This window comes from Echiichthys vipera (genome assembly GCF_963691815.1).
Source record: "Echiichthys vipera genome assembly, chromosome: 6".
Classification (NCBI taxonomy): Eukaryota; Metazoa; Chordata; class Actinopteri; order Perciformes; family Trachinidae; genus Echiichthys; species Echiichthys vipera.
The window spans coordinates 24,054,977-24,072,200 of record NC_139831.1 but is presented as its reverse complement, the minus strand read 5'-3'; the positions used below and the strand labels follow the sequence as shown (position 1 = coordinate 24,072,200).

The following is a 17,224-nucleotide window of genomic DNA, read 5'->3' as shown; positions in this document are numbered from 1 at the left end:
TGTGATAGTCTGCCGTCCTGCCTCACGCCCAATGTCAGCTGGGATCGGCTCCAGCCCCTTGTGACCCCGACTAGGATAAGCGGTTACAGATAATGGATAGATGGATGGATGACATCGGTATAGACTGACCTAAATAAATACTCACATCTAATACACTACAAGTAAAAAATGACGTCTAATTTCCAAAATCATACATGTAATGGAATTATTGTTATACCAGCAAGGGGGCATTACTGTCAGTATAACTAGATCACAGTATGAAAGCATGAAATGTACCGTAATCAATTACTCTACAGCCCTGTGTATAATATCCTGGTATTGTTCGTTTTTTTGATCTAACTTTGTTTTTTTCTTGCACACACATAGACACACACACACAAAAAACCTACTCAGCGGCAGAAAATGGACAATTGTGATGTCTTTCAGCTGAGTGAAAAACTATGTTTAGTTATGGGGTTATGTTTGGTGAAACACTGAACAGCTCCATCCGACAACAACCAGAGGAGGATTTCAAATCAGCCGCAGAAAATGCCCAAAAATCAACTGTTTTGTAGAGCCTGGCTCGATTTGCACTCAACGCATACAGGATGGGTGACAGATACCACATAGGAGTGAAAACTGTGGTAAGAAGAACCTCATTGAGCCAAAACAGTCATTGGTACAGTGAGACAGTGGGATGTTTCATAAAATATGGAGTCACACTATAAATAGACAGGGAAAAATCTGCCGGTGCTAAGATGATTCAATTGGCGTGTGTGTCTGTGATGAGAGAGTGAAGAGAATTGTATGTATGTATTAATGCTTGTGTTGCAAAAGTGCATACACATACTGTATATGCATGTCTATGTGTGATTGTGTGTTTGTTTGGTTGTCCATATCACTGCCTGACTGAGAGCCAGGAAAGGATAATCCTCAGGATGTTTCAGCAGCGCTATTGAACCACACTAAGGGTTTTATTCCCAATGTGACATCCTGAAAGGTGTGTGTGTGTGTGCGTGTGTGTGTGCATATGAGAAACGGAAATAGGGAAAGATTCAAAGTGTGAAAGCTATGAAAGCTTCCATGTTTGCGTCACTGAGCGAGCATTAGGATGCAACGGCTTCTGCACATTTTTGTTTACGCATGCATACTGCAGTGTCTTTTATGTGTGTGTGTGTGTGTGTGTGTGTGTGTGTGTGTGTGTGTGTGTGTGTGTGTGTGTGTGTGTGTGTGTGTGTATGCATTTCTGCACTCGACAGTGTATATGAAAGAGATTAGTCCACACGGCAGAGCTGCTTCTGTGATATGGAAACAACTGTGCGTGGCTTTTATCTGCTCAGCTTGGGCTCAGATCTGGTAGGCAAGGGGGAGGAACACACACTCACAGCAAATGTTCACCAAGATGACGTAATTTGCATACATGTACATGTATGGAAAAGTAGCTATAAGTGAACAGATACCCTTACTATACTCCTCATGCCATGGCTTTTGAATATTAGTTTGTGCTTTGATGTAACTACTGTGCATAATTGTCTAAAATGGCATATCCATGTCTGTCTTCTTTCTCTGAAGCATTTCTATGTGTATGCTTGTTTCTGAGCATGAATGCTACACCCCAGGCTGCATTATCACATAAGCAACATTCAACTAGTTGGCTCCACTGTGTCCAGATCTGGCTTGCTGTGCACATTAGCAAGCTGCTTGACAGACAGACAGATAGAGTCTGTTTTGATGACATCCCCTGTTGATTAAAGTTAAGCTTCAGCATCAATCTGATGGCACATATGTTTGATTGATTGACTAACTAATCAACTGTCATTGACACTCTGATTTAATCTTGATCGTCGGACTGACTGACTGACAAGCACAACATAATCACAAACTGACTGCCTGAAAGAAACCCTCCACTTCTTCTTTCCATCTTCTGGATGTCTTGTCCACAATATCTGCAATACGGGCCAATTTTTCCTACTGAATATCCCTGTGGCCAGCTGCAGACTTCACTTCCTTCATGTACTGATTTCAGAATAATAATCAGCAGTAACAGGGAGAGGATCTACAGGGAGTTTGGCAAAGGTAAGATTAGGTTTCTTCTCATCAAAGCTTTGTCTGTTATGGAAATTAAGCCTGAATGTTGGTCTCACTGGGGTTGTCAAAAACATTAATGCAAGGTTTCAAAGCCATCAAAACCAATCTGAATATCTGAATCTGGGTGTTCTTTTCATTGATGCACTACATAATAACTGTTTATACATGTATTATCTAAAAATCTGTATATTAAGACCATATTAATAGTAAGAATAATATAAATTAGTCATGGAGCATTGATATTTAAGTTGCAATCATGAAGGACATGTTAGACAAGTGTACTGATTTGTGACTCACTAACAGTTTCTGCTGCATTTTGTGACACATATGGTGATCCAACTGCTTTACACTGCATGCCAATGTTTCTCTGAAAAACACACACTACTTTTTGTCTCTTCCACTGTCTAGTCATTTATATACACTCTTTATCACCAGCAACAACAAACACACAGAACATCTTTGTTCATAGACAATTATGTATATTCATTAAAATAATAGCTTGTAAGTCTTTAGCCTTGATAGTAATGTGGCTCTGGGGAAAGCAGTGTCTTTGGTCCCCCACTTTGATCCAGACTGAAATAGCTCAGTGGGTACTGGATGAATATCCATGGGGTTTTGAACAGAGATCCATGGCGTCCAGAGGATGAATCCTAATGACTTGTTGGACACCCTTGAATAAAAAACCTACTAACGCCCACTTACATCTGGCTTTCCTCTTTAGTGAGAAAGGTTACAATCGGCATTCATTCCCAGGACAAATGACAGTCAAAGGTGTTTATCGGAACCAGCTCCGATCGGAAGTGATTGACCATGGATGTATAAAGAGAAAGCGCTAATTGATGCTATGTTGCATGTCATAACTACTGGCACTCTTTGAATGTCTGCCACAAATTCTGTCTGTCTCCGTACAAGCAAGGGAGATTGAATAAGTTACTGTTATAAAAGAGAAGTAACCACTAGGTTTTTCACAAAACTATAATTTCAAAGTCGATACCGATACCCTAGATGAATTGAAGGAAGAATTAGAAAAAAAAGATTAGAAAAATACAAACAACATCAATAATAATACTTTTAAAAAGTTGTCTGATGTAGTGCAAGGAAAGAAGAAAACACATAACTGTAGGGTGTATATATGACAAATATTTTCAGATTCTCTTCTTTGATTTATTGTGTTGACTTTACAGGACAGATGATGTTAGCTGCTTAGAACCGGCATTAACGTTACTGTTTATTATGAGTCGCTAGCCACTTGTTTACATCATTAGCCTTTCCCTGGTCATAAGCCTCGTTTGCTAAATACTACCAAACGGCATTTTCGCTTTATTCATTTTCTACTAAGTATCGAGTATCAATTCTTTTTACAACCATAGTAAGCACCATAACATTGTCATTGGCCTTCATGCTGCCTTCTAATGTGTACTTCCTAACCCTGTTTTCCGTGCATTGGTGACATTTAATGTGACACCAGAGCTAAGAAAATAAAAACATACTTGTCTTGTATTCATTAAGAAGTCTCATATCATATTATACGCCCCAATTTTTGTGGAAAATGAGTATAATAGTATCTGAATGTTAGCATTGTCACTGTAAGCATGTTAGCAAAGCGCTGCTATGCAAAGGCGCAGCCTCACAAAGCTGCTGGCATGGCTGTAAAATGTTTTCTTATGTCTACTTCGGCTATGCTCTCTAGCATGTTAATATGAATATGATTTGAGTAGTTTTATCTCCTAGCAAACAGAAAATCTGGATGACAGGCAAAAGCATGGACTGACTGACCCATAAAACAACTAAATGTCTGCCAAGCTGACTGACTGACTGATTAACCTGCCAATTTTTGAATCCACTGCTTTGCAGCTGCTCTGTCTCGCAGTGAAAAAGACTAGTTGTCCATGACACGATGAAGTGCAAAAATGTGTAACTGCGCCAATTCTCTGGCTACCAACCAGGAAGAATGGAGGTGGGAAGAGGAGAGGAATGACAGATAAGTAGCATGAGCAGGAGAGCACTGTAGGGGAAATGGAAGAGGAGGTGATGCAGAGAGGAAAGGAGGACAGCAGGGGGACAGGACGGGAGATGAGATGAAGTGAGATAAGACGGATAAAGTGGAGAAATGAATACAGAGGCAGGAGGTGAGCTGGTGCACACAAAGAGATGAAGTGACAGAGTGATGGGAAGAGAATAAATGAAACAATAATGTTGAAAAGGATGAGGTAATGTATGTCGCAGCCATTATAGCTTGTATTCATTAATAATTGTTTTGCTTTGACACACACCTGACGCACACATGTTGTGAGTCATAAAAAGCTTTTAAGATGTGAATTTAAAAAATGATAATGGCTTGTCTGTCTCTTCACTCTGAGCTGTGTAATCTTTCTCAACTGGTGCTGCAGTGTTTTCATTATTTTTAGCCAAGCTACTTCCATCTACTTTAATTCAATTGGGCTGAAAAACAATTATTTTAAAATGATGCATGCCCCCTCTAGAGAATATTATAACAAATAAACTTTGACTGGGCTTCACCTGTGATTTTAGATCAATAGCTTTTTACCTCCATTGACTTTGCATTGAATTGCTAATGCTTGTAACTGCTCCCTTAAATATCCTAAACAACTAAAGCTGAATGGACATCAAGGACTTCTTGTTTGTGATAAATTGGACAGTCTTTAAAACTTAAAATATCCCTTTAAGGCTGACTAGCAGATGTATCCACTCTAGATTCAAGTGCACAAATCTGGCAAGCTGGCTAGCATAGAGGAATAATCGCTCACTTTCGCGCACGCACACACACACACACACACACACACACGCACACTCACTCGAAGACCCTGCTGTGCAAAGGAAAGCTGAAGACGATGATGTCATGAGATAAACAATAGCTCATTCAGTTTGGCGCTGGTGGTCAGGAAGCAAGACCGTGCTTAAAGGACAACATCTGTAGACGGGGGGTGGAGAGAGAGAGAAGAGTGCGAGAAGGAGAGCCGACATCTTATTAGGGTTAGCTCATACTGAGCTGTGAGAAGCACCAGGAGAGACTGTGAGCAAATCCCAGTAGTTAGCTTCGCATTTATTTGGCATCCCGGTATCTGAAACTGTGCAGGGATCAGTGCTAGAGAACAAGCAGCAGGGATTGTACCAAGGCCAGACAGACAGACCTGTAGCCATAGTTCAAGTTACATGGCTTTCCCCATATGGTTCATGTTACCACCTCCCCCCTCGATGGCTCTGTCTTCCTCAACCCTCTTTAGTGCTATTAAGGTAATTAAATGTAAGAAAGTACTGCCAGCTGTTGCTGTATCCCCCACATCCCTTGGGGTCTATGCAAATGATGGACAGAGTGGATGAGTTAGAGATCATAGTATAAAATCTCAGCATTGTCATAATTATGTGCTGGCTATCTGAGACGAGAGAGCGATACTCCTGCTGTTCAGTTCTTCTAAGTGATTCATTATGCAGACAGAAACCTTGTATCTTATTTCCATACTGCTGTATACATTTCAAATGTTAATCTCCCACATAATCCCAGTCCTACAAATTCTGTTGCCATTCAGAGAAGGTCTTTTGTCATGCATAAACCTTGTGTAATTTGGCAGCACTGAGGTTATACCTCCCTACTGTGCAAGTACGCTTTAAGCAAAAGGGTTGAAGAAAGCAAATACCCCCAGCCACAATCTGCATGTCGGCTTCATGAGCAAGTCTGGCTCTCTGTCACTGCCAACAGGGGGAAGAGTTATTTCATTTTAAATGCAACCATCCTGCTTAAACAGTCCCACTGACTCCATAACAATGTAGAAGCTCTCCCACTGCATCTCTGAGTTTTTTTCAGAACTGGCTTTTTGTTTGCTTTTTGCCGTTTAAGCCTGTTGTGAGAATGTAATGTTCACGCTGAAGTGCACAAAGCTATCCAACCATGTACAGTAACAGTTTCCCTTCTTTCCTTTCCACTGAAGGGTTTTAAGGGGAGTAACATAAGCCTGGTGTTTTATGTTGGGTGGTTGGATAGACTGGTAAGGATTTGCCTGCCAACTGTGTTTACAATGTACGGACAAATTACTTCCCTTTGAACCACCAGACCACCACATTCGCCCCCAGCCAACCTCCCCTGCCCCCACTCAGAGGTCCCACAGCTGGGTATCACCGTGCCCACGCCACCTGCTGGTTAAGCCAAGGTCACAGCACATCACAGTAAATACAAAGTATGATATCTATACAAATCATCTGTTAGACACACACTGGAATCTGTCATTAACAATCTAAACATTCATTGACCGGTGTTTAACTTACTAAATGTAAAATAACCTTTTTGCTATGTAGTCCAAAAACACGCCCACTCTATATCGAAGGCTGTGTGTGTGTCATATTTCTTCTACATGGACAGTTGGATTACAGTGCAACCGTGGTTTACTGTGCCCCTGTGAAATATAATATAATATACCCCTGAATGAGGGGTGTCGTGTTAACTGGTAGAGTGTGCCCCAAATACAAAATCTGAGTCCTCCACGCAGTGGACCGGGTTCGACTCCAACCGATCGAGTCTTCCCCTCTCTCTCTCTCTACCTCTCCCCCTTTTTCCTGCAATCTTGAGCTGTACTGTCAAAGGTAACAATGCCAAAAACCTAAAAAAAAATCCTAAATGATTAACAAACAGATGGACGGTGTGTATTAGCTGTTAAGATCTGTCAGTTAATCTGTCAGTTTAAAGAATGAAGCACAACCTGAACATTGTCTGAATGACTGAAATTGACTGAAACAAATAAACATTACATTTGCCATCTTTCCAATATCGGTATAGTACAATGTTAGCATAAGCTCGGCACTGAAAACTCTCAGCTGAACAGGCTCTAGAGGGGTTATACTTTAAATACTTTAATGTAAAGGATTTAAACAATTATGGTTATTTTTTAAAAAGACACTGTGTTAGACAGTGTGGACAGAGACACTGATGACATCTCCTTTCCCCTAATGAATTCGATCTGGAAATACAGAAAAAAGGTCTAGAATAAAGCTGTTAACCTGCACTAATTTTCACACGGATTGTCTAATCTATCTTCCAACAAAACACATTGCCTCAGAATTAAGGGTGCTGTAAATACATAAATAACTAAACATAGGGACATAAACAACCCAAAACTGGCCCCCTTACCTGACAGAGTTGATCATGGCTCCACAGCCTCGTATGGCTCCCTGGGAGTCTGTGTGGTATCCATTAGGGATGGCCCAGCGTCCGGGCTGGCTCAGCACAAACTCTGACCTGCTCCCTGGTATAGTGGTCCTCAGCGGACTTCCTCCCACTCCAGCCACAGCTCCAGCTCCACGGACACTGCTCTCCCCAGCAGTGAGCTCACCTGGGGAGTCTGGTCCAGCCTCAGCCCCTTCTTGCTCCTGAACAGTTGCCAACTCCAGCTCCAGGGGTTCAGGACCCTGTAACAGCGACCTCTGTTGGATGAGTGGCGTCAGTGGTGCCTCGAAGCTGACGCAGCTGTCCGTCTCATCTGTGAGTGACAGCACGTCCAGAGAATCCAGGCTGCTGTAGCAGGTCCCGCCCCTCAGCAGAGCCGACTCTACGATGCGTTCAAACGTGGAGCTGAAGCCGTCTTTGTTGTCCACCCTACCCTTCTCTCTCTCCTCCTCTAACTCCCTCTCCTCTTCGTCATCTTCTTCCTCCTGCACATCAACCTGCTCAACAATCTGCTCAAACGCAGAGCTGAAACTGTCCTGGTTTTCTCCCCCATCTCCCTCTTTCTGGACCTCTTCCTCCTCTTCCTCCACTTCTGTGTCAGCCTGCTCTACAGTAGTCTCAAAGTTAGAGCTGAAAGTGTCCAAGTGTGTATGAGTCACCCCCTCATCTCCCCCCTCGTCCTCCTCACCCGCTTCATCGTCGTCTTCATTCCCGCCTATGCCATTTGCCAGTCTGTTTCAATGTGGAAAAAGAAAAGAAAAGTGTGAAATTATCATTAGCATATGACTCATACATAGTGCAGTTTCTTTGTTGAGATTGGCACACATGTAAAGCAGACCATTCATATTCATCACGGAAATCATTATTCATTCAGGAGAAGTACGCACAATGGGCAAATATTTCGGCTTCAATAGCCACACTGACAACTGAAGCAAGATGAAAGATGAAAAAGCACTGTCCAATTTGCTACTTACTACTGTGAATAGCTGGAAGCTCATCTCCCCTGGTCTGTCAAACCTCCACTATTTTATCTCTTTTATTTCTGACAAGATAAATCTATTGTAGTGCTTCTGATGTAGAGAAATATTTCATAAAATAAGTTTAATCACAGTTGAAATAGCTTCATAGCCGCATACAATAACTGTATTTTTTTGTATTTGTTAATGTATGTCCATGTATTTCATAAACCACCAATGTTTCATTTTCTTATTTATGACATATTTCATTTTATCTACATTGTCACAAAGCTCTAACTAATTAATAGACATGTTTCTATTTGAACAGTTCACCGTCTTCCCATCACTTTCTTTGACTCCCTAGTCTAGCTCAGTCACTATCTGATGTGTTTCCTTTCAGCTCATTTAGTTGAGGCTTTTTTCCCTGTTTGTTTGGTAAAATGCAAATCAGGTTAATTATGTACTGAGACATGAGAACCACACTGAGAAAACAATTTGCCATTAAAAACATTCAGCATGGACTGGCACTCTATGATGATACATGAAACATAAACAGCATAGAACTCCACGGCGACCCCTCTGGGCTGGAAGAGAGAAAAGCGAAGAAATTAAGAACTTCTTTTTATAATCAACTAATAGGAATTGTTTTATTTCAGTTAAACTGTGTGTGTGTCTGTGTGTGTGTGTTTGTGTGTGTGTGTGTGTGTGTGTGTGTGTGTGTGTGTGTGTGTGTGTGTGTGTGTGTGTGTGTGTGTGTGTGTGTGTGTGTGTGTGTGTGTGTGTGTGTGTGCATGTATTAGTCAACTTAGCAAGATGAAAGCAGACTGTTTTAAATAAAGATGTAATCTTTGGGACATCACCAAGATTTCTGGAGCAAAAATGAGATTCAATGCATGCTCAGTCAGTTAGCCACTTAAGGCAGCCACGCCCTGAATTATGCAGAACTTTACGCCTCAATATAATTTAAACGAGTGAGTACCAGGCTGTAAACATGTTTGTTTCTGCTTTAAAGTTTGGCGTTTTCAACATGGGGCTCTATTGGGATTGAGTCATTTTTGAACGCTTTGAAAACTTCTGCAGTTTTTAGGAATTTCCGCATTGGCTTCATTTTTCCGCCCCTCTGCCACTGGGATGAAAGCTAATGGAGTTTCTATTAAAGATGAACAGCTCATGTTGTACTTTTAGCATGATTTAACATATTTAGTTTTGAATGTTTGAACACGACAGGGTAAACGTTGATCTGATGGGTACAAGGAAGTGTTGGCAGTTTTAATTTGATATCATACAGACATATAAAGGTCAAAATATATTTTCACACCCTAACACCAATATGTAACCTGACACTGCAACAGTAAAGATGATCTACTGTAGTGAACTAACCGCCCAGCTTGTTGAGGGCGAGTTGCCTCCTCCTCCTTCTCCTCCTCTGTAGATGGTTGTATCTCTTCTTTTTCCTTCCTCTCCTCTTCTGCTTTCATCCCCTCCTCCTCATGCCTTGCCTCCCCCGTTGAGCTTCCCCTCACATTTATACATCCTTCTGCTCTGGTCTCTTCCCTCGCTCCCTCCGCCCCTCCATCTGTCTGTTGATCTTCACCACCGGTGCCATCTACCCTCTCCTCTTTTAACTCACCCTCTCCTCCCTCATTCTTTACTTCTTCCCTCCCCTCTCCTTTTCTGTGTGTCTCCCACTGTGCCTCCGTCTCTCCCTCTGTGATCTCTTCTTGTTGTTCCCCCTCCTCTCTCTCGTCCTTCACCCCAGCCCCCAGCTTGTCCTGCTCTGCCTGGCTGTGTGTCTCCGTTGGTGGGTTGGATGTAGTGGTGGTGGTCGTATCGGGCTCCACTGGGCTCTCTGGTGGGGTGGGAGAGGGCAGAGCCTGCCCCTCCTGGGTCATGGTGCTCTTAACTGAGGGGGGAGGCGGATGTCCACTCCGGCCAAAGATGAGGACCAAAGCTTCAGATCAGCAACCAGGGAGGAGACTCTGCAGAGAAAAAGAACCAGACCAACAGAAGAGAGAGAGGAAAATCAGCATGAAATAAAGAAAAAGTACCAAGTGAAAATGAGGAGCAGAAGAAGGCAGCGTATATGTGTGTATTGCACTCTGTTATGTGTGTTTGAGAGAGAGATGCATATGTCTGGAACACTTTGTCCTCTGCACCAGATGATCCCAAAAACAGCTCTGAAAGGAGGGCAGGAAAAGGTAGATAAAGTAGAGAGCAGGGGAATAAAGACAGGCAGACAGGCACAGAGAGAGATTTGGTTAATACAGCTCAACTGATTCCTGTCAGAATGATCCTGCCAGCTCATCCGCTCTGTCTATGTGGAGATTTCACAGCTGAATAACTATCTGTTTCCATCCCTGCTGGGACTGTGCTTCGTGTAAATGCATGATAGCAACCTAAGATTTAAACATATTGTATTGTAATAGTCTACTGTTACTCTCACTTGCACTATTGGCTGAGCAGACCTCCGTACAGAAGGTCTTCCTCCATCATTACTGAGGCTCAAGGGCAAATGCTAATGCTTAATTACACTTCTGCAGAGAGCTAGTTATGTTTGAATGAAGGCAGGCTGATATATTATTCTTTTCATGGAAATGGGATTTTTCTGTGCGTATAAAAAAAAAAAAATCATTTTTTAGATCCAATCTGATGAAGTGTGTGAAGAATATAATTAGTGCTGAAACGATGAGCTGATTAATCGACTGAAAGGGAGATTTGACCACCCAACAATTGGGATAATCGATTAACCAATAAGTGGGCTATTTGTCATCATTTAAATCACACATCTTCAAGGGCAAGAGTGACCTTTCAATCTGAATCAACTGCATTTGACATTTGCGATTTTGTATTACATATCGCTATTATAGATATTCTTCTCAACATAAATACATTGATTTCCCAAACCAATATATAGTTAACAATCTTTTAGAATTACCTGGTCTACTACATTTTTCATTTGTCTCAACTGGCCTTTATTTGACACGGCTATATGGAATAAAGGTACAATGTCAGGACCATCGAAATAAAATAAGTAGAAAGGACATTGCCATTCAAATCCACGTAGCAGGACGGTCAGAGTGGCGTTTTTATTTTTATTTTTATGTGTTCCGTTGCCATTGGCCAACTTCTGTATAAACGTCCATACAAACTTCCGTATCCAAGTCGCAGATGTGAGGTTTTGCAGTAACGTCCAAACGAGCAGTGGATTAGTTAACTTACGAGCCATGGAGAGGGACACAATTTTAAACCGGCTCTCTTATGTCAGTGTGTGCAGATTAACGGTGTCTGGCTTCCCTCCATGGCAAAAAAAATCCCGGACCAGGGCAGTCCGCCGAAATCCAATGATGCAGCATTTGGCTCTAAGGTCCGAGTGCTGAAGCCATGGAGGAAGCTGTTCATCTGCACACACTGCCATGACATAGAGCTGGATTTAAATCAGCAATATCTCTTTAGTGCTGTGTCCACACACTTTTTTCACAGAGTAACAATTTTGTGGCTTGATTTCTATGACGTATGTGTCGCAGAAGCATGGTGGAGTTATTAAGGTAGCTAACTAGCCAGTCGTACGCTGATTGGCTAATTCCAACGTGCTTTCGTGAAAAACAGTTCAATGTCCTTTCTACTTATCATATTTTTATGGTCAATACACAATTGTACCCCTTGATACAACAATGATTCTGAAATTATCCATCGAAATGGAAAAATAAGTGTGCATGTATACAGTTATATTATTAAGATTCATTTTGATATGGCATCAGTCAAACCGAAGTGCATTTACCAAAAAGAATAATGGACTTTTTATGAAGCAAACACCTGCAATGGTGGAGTGGATGTTTGGATTCTGAGGAATCAGGAAGCAGCCATGATACAAACACACTAGATCTCTGCTGTAGCTGCTGAATCATCCAGAGCAGGGGGCTTACAGCACAACTGCAGTTAAATGTTTACCGGGATTCAAAGCTTCTTTGATGGCATGTAGACGCAGGCACGGACCTAGGTAGGCTGAAATTACCTGAACACTGCTACAAATTTCTAGCATTTCTGTGTTATTTTGATCAAACTGTGTAGAAAAACAGGCTCATGATTGATGATGATGATTGATGATGATGATTTGTGGCAGTCTAGGATGTGAGCCGAATCTGTACCTATGACTTTTGCGGGTGCTTAAGCTGAGCCTGTGAGCATGAGGATGCCACAGGCCCACTAAATGCTTCATCACAGCTGCAACAAGATGATCTCAATGCAAAACCAAGAAAGTCAGGCAAATGCTTGTCTCCTAATTACAGCAGACCTTTCCTTTTTAGGACTTAATGTTGTCATCCAAATACAATGGCAGTATTAAGCTCTCAGTCTCGATCCCTGTGGCAAATGTCATTGTTGGAGCGTTCAAAGACAAGAATGAGCCAACAAACACTTTGGCTTCACACTATCATTCTCCTGGTCATGTTACAGTTTGAGTAAGTGAAAACTGTTTTTAACAACCAAGCAGAGTGTGTCTCTGCTAGCGTCGTCTAATCCATCTCACGCTGACTGCTGTTGAAAGCGTGATGATGTCAAAGAGACGCTGACTGATCCCCCAAAAACTTCTTTCTGCATTTGGGATCGGTGATTGGCTTACTCATTCTTCCTTTTTTTATTGCATGAAGGAGCATGTGAATATTTTACACTATCTATTAGCCACCAGGCAGTTTGTCTCAGTTTATTCCATCTGCAGTTACATCAATCACATGCCACTTCGCAGTATGGATCGCATATGATTTATTAACTTCATTATGATACACTAGAAAAGGTAACACATCTAAAAAAAAAAAAAAACTTAATGTAATAAATCAGAACGATTTTTATAAATAAATCATTGGATGATTGATCATGGATCAGTATGTGCTTACCTTCTTTAGGAGAACATTAATATAGCAGCGAATAAATATTTTGAATGTAAAGATATAGTGGAGTAATGGTGTCCTGAGCAGAGAATGAAGTCACTCTCCCTCTGTGTGTGTTGTAATCTGAGTTTCTCTGTTGTTGTACTTGGGCCCATGTGCATTTGAGGGCCTTGTGCTTCAGTATTAGATACAGACGGGCGTCTCAGACATCTCACGGCCTGTGAGAACCTTATGGAGGAAACTTTGTTACAATATTTTCAGTAATGTAAAGCAACTTCAACAATCTGAATATTTGAAATGAATATTTGGAAAAAATGAGAGTCATTTGGAGCACAGTTCACACATGGCATACGAAAACAACAAGAAGAACAATTTGCATCTATTTATGTGATTCCAAAGGGTCTATTTGCACATATTAACGCACAGTCAAATATACACACGCAAACCAAACAGTGACACGTCTCCATAAATGGAATCAGTGAACAGTTATGAAACCAGACACAGAAAGTGGGGATTCACTCTTGCACTGTCTCCAGTGTCTTGTTTTCTCTCACTCTCTCCTCTTCATCTATTCTACATTATGTTTTCTTCTATCTCTCAGTCTAACTCCTCTCTCTCTCTTTTCTCTGTCTCAGCCTCTCATTTCGCAGTAATTGAGGTAAATTGGTTTAAGCCAGCAGAAAGAAGAAGACTGTGAAGTGAGACGCTCTATGGCTCCTGCTGTTGAGAAGGAAGAGAAGAAGAAGTGTTTAGACACCCCACATAGATGGATGGAGATAAACAAAGCCAATGATAATTAAAAAAAAGGGCAAATAGGGTGGATCGTGGGGGGGTCTATGAGACTTTAAGTGAGTGTCTCAGTCTTTGTGTCTCTATGTACACAATGGCTATCAGGAGAGACGTATTGCATTCCACATATGTCAGCAGAACACTGGGGCTTTAAACCTTATCAATTTCCTTTAATTGCGATCGCACCATCTGCCAATCATGAGAACAACACACAAACACACATCTGACAACGTGCCCATCCAGACACACAAACCACCAACCCAGTGAGGATGATGTCGGATAAAAGGCCAAGTTTTCGATTAAATAGCTCTTCTCTGTCTCTTGTACCTTTTTTATATCTCTCTCTATCTCGCTGCCTGTCTTTCTGTCTCACTCAGACATACACACACACTCTCTGATACACACACAAACACGCACCACAATGCACGCACATAGACAGGCACCATTGTGTAATTTATCGATCCCTGAGAAACAGAGCTGCAGTTCACTGGGACCCCAGCGATAGGCATGACTGGTCTGTATCAGCTAAAAGATGCCAAGGAAACCCAACTGAGGTATTCAGACTGAAGGGTTACGAAATAAAGACACACTTCTCCAGAGTGAGCTGGTTTTACTGGGAAAGGAAGACCACCAAGCTGCTGCATTACGTCCTAAAGTTCACTCAACTTCAAATTTTGTCTTGAACTATTAGCTTCAGATAAACAAGTAACTTTGTAATGCCAGAGTGGTAAAGGGTTACGTCACCATTTCCCATAATGCAACTAATAGTGTCTTCAGTTCCGTCAGACAATTATTCTGAGCAGTCGGAATAGACGTTCACATCGACCATCTAGTTGTTATTCTGAGACTGAGATATTGAGAATTTCTGACGGTTCAGATGTCGACGCTGTAAAGAAATGCAGAATCCAACAAACTACAGTCATCTAGACAACAAGTCAACAAATATACATAGCTGCAAATTACTAGCCAAGCCATTAAATACAGCAAAAAATTCAGCTGACTGAAAAGGAAAAGGAGCTAAACAGGGATTGTTTGTATGTGGTTTCACAAACAAGAGAAACAGAAAGTATTTCTTCCAACGTTGTATGAATCAGCAAACCTAAAGCGAATATTTGCCTTGCGTTACTCACACAAGGCTGACCAAGGGATCAAATGTGCATTTCTGTTTGTTCGTGTTACTCTGGCAATCCGCGCCAAGTTTAGATACAAAGATTTCTTTCTGTCATCAACCATGGCCGAAATAACCCCTATTGCTATTTAGTATCTGCTGTGAACGTCCCAGATACATAGGAAAACCAAAGCCTACCACTACTACAGTGCTATGAACCGAAAATAAACAGCGGCACAGTGTCTCGCAGATCTGCTTCATTTGGCGGATTCTCGTTGGACCTCCAATGCTCTAAGCTCTAAGTACTGCAGCCACGGAGGAAAGCCTAACACTGTTCATCTGCACACACTGCCTTGACACAGAGCTGGATTTAAACCAGCAAAATATATATTTGATGCTGTGGCTACGCATCATAGGAAAGCATATTGCTATCGCCAGATGAGTAACAATTTTGTTCGGCTCTTCTGTAACCGAGGTGGTGTGGAGGCATGTTGGAGTTAGCAAGTCAGATAGATAGATAGATAGATAATTCCACCGTGCTTTCATGCTGCATTGGTTACAGAAAATGAGCCATATTGCGGCTGGGTCTGATGGTCCCTCCGCTTCTCTCCCCACCGCTCTGGAGAACATCTCCCGAGCTGCATCCGTTTCTCTACGGGTGCACTGACGTGTTTTGTCAACAATGCAATACAATTAATTTTGATATGGCATCAGTCAAACTGAAGTGCATTTACCAAAAAGAATAATGCACATTTTATGAAGCACAAACCTGCAATGGTGGAGTGGATGTTTGGATTCTGATATTGTTGCAGCCAGGAAGAAGCCATGATAGAGAAACACTAGATCTCTGCTGTAGCTGCTGAATCATCCGGAGCAGGGGGCTTACAGCACAACTGCAGTTAAATGTTTACTGGGATTCAAAGCTAGATGCAGGTACGGACCTAGGTAGGCTGAAATGACCTGAATACTGCCAACAAAACTGTGGTCTCACAGGAAATTTCTTAATAAACTGATTTCATTGCATCAAACAGATCAAAAGTACGCAGAAATAACTACATCATGAGGCTGAATGGTAAAATGTCTGAATTCATGCTCTGACAGATCTGTCAGCAAGACAACAAACAAACAACTTTTGAAATGTTTGGTTTCTGGATGGAGTTTGGATCAGTCAGGGCTCGCTGGGCAGGACAAAGCTATTAGGCTATTGCGGCATGGCGTCACGGAGATCTCTTCCACAGGTTAAGGACCTTTGTGTGAATACGCAAATGAAATGTTGCAAATAATGCGTCACGAATGACACTTGGACGAGAATGACTTTTGTTCACCTTTAACCATTTAATACAGAAAATGTAATAACTGGATACTTTTGTGCCTTTAAGCAGTGCATTTAACACCTTTCCTGTTCAAGTGGAGCTACATACTGTATCCAGATGTTAGTGGCAGTGGCTGAATGTAACACGGCACAGTGGAGAGGATTACCCAGGATTCCCTGAGAGTTGAACGAATGACAGAGCTAGGGGAGAAAATCACACTGCAGCTTTTATGACACGTTATACAATTTTTTATATTGCAATATGAATTAAATTACAGCCTTAACATTATATCATATAATATATCTACTGTAAATATCTATCTATAGCTCTGTTTTGTTGGAAAGTCTTTACACAGTACACTTGACACTTGTGTTGGGCATCGCTGCACCACCTATTACTGAGCTTAGAGGAAAGGTCAGTGAAGTGACCACTTTTAACTTGTCTGAACTCATTACGTTAGTAGTGCTGCCTGCCCGCATCCATTTTAAACAATAAAAACATTTTTGCAGGTCTTTTGTTTCTGCTCTGGGCCACTGTGAGGGTTTCTTTCTGAAAAGCACCACCACCACCACCACCATAGTGTTGTATATTTTACACACAACAAATTGCTTTAAAACCCAGCCAAAGATATCACCATATACAGCTCAACCACTGGCAGGACACTGCTACTACTACGAATTGCTCATTATTAGTAATCAAAATGAATGTCTGAAGCTATCAGCTGAATACTGATGGAGGCTAATCATATCTGAATACTAAGAACTTCCCTCCTCTATTCATCGGTCTATCAGAGACATGCTGAGAAAAAAACACTGCTGTCTCATAATATAAATGACCTACTGACCCTATTCATAATATACAGTCTGGGTGCAGCCAACACAAACGTAGTGCAGCGATAGAGTCACCTTTGAAAAATGCTGTTGTGTTACAGC

General features: G+C 41.6%; 1 protein-coding gene across 1 annotated transcript in view; it reads right to left on the bottom strand.

The window, feature by feature from the left end:
* psd2 (pleckstrin and Sec7 domain containing 2) overlaps positions 1 to 10,091 on the bottom strand; it is a gene marked incomplete at its 5' end in the record, with an annotated part of 30,412 nt that extends 20,321 nt beyond the window's left edge. Inside the window, 2 exons of the mRNA XM_083915250.1 lie at positions 7,208 to 7,975; positions 9,580 to 10,091. Of these exons, the coding sequence (XP_083771376.1) occupies positions 7,208 to 7,975; positions 9,580 to 10,091 (1,280 nt within the window). The remainder of the gene's footprint in view (positions 1 to 7,207; positions 7,976 to 9,579) is intronic.
* Positions 10,092 to 17,224: the final 7,133 nt, after the last annotated feature.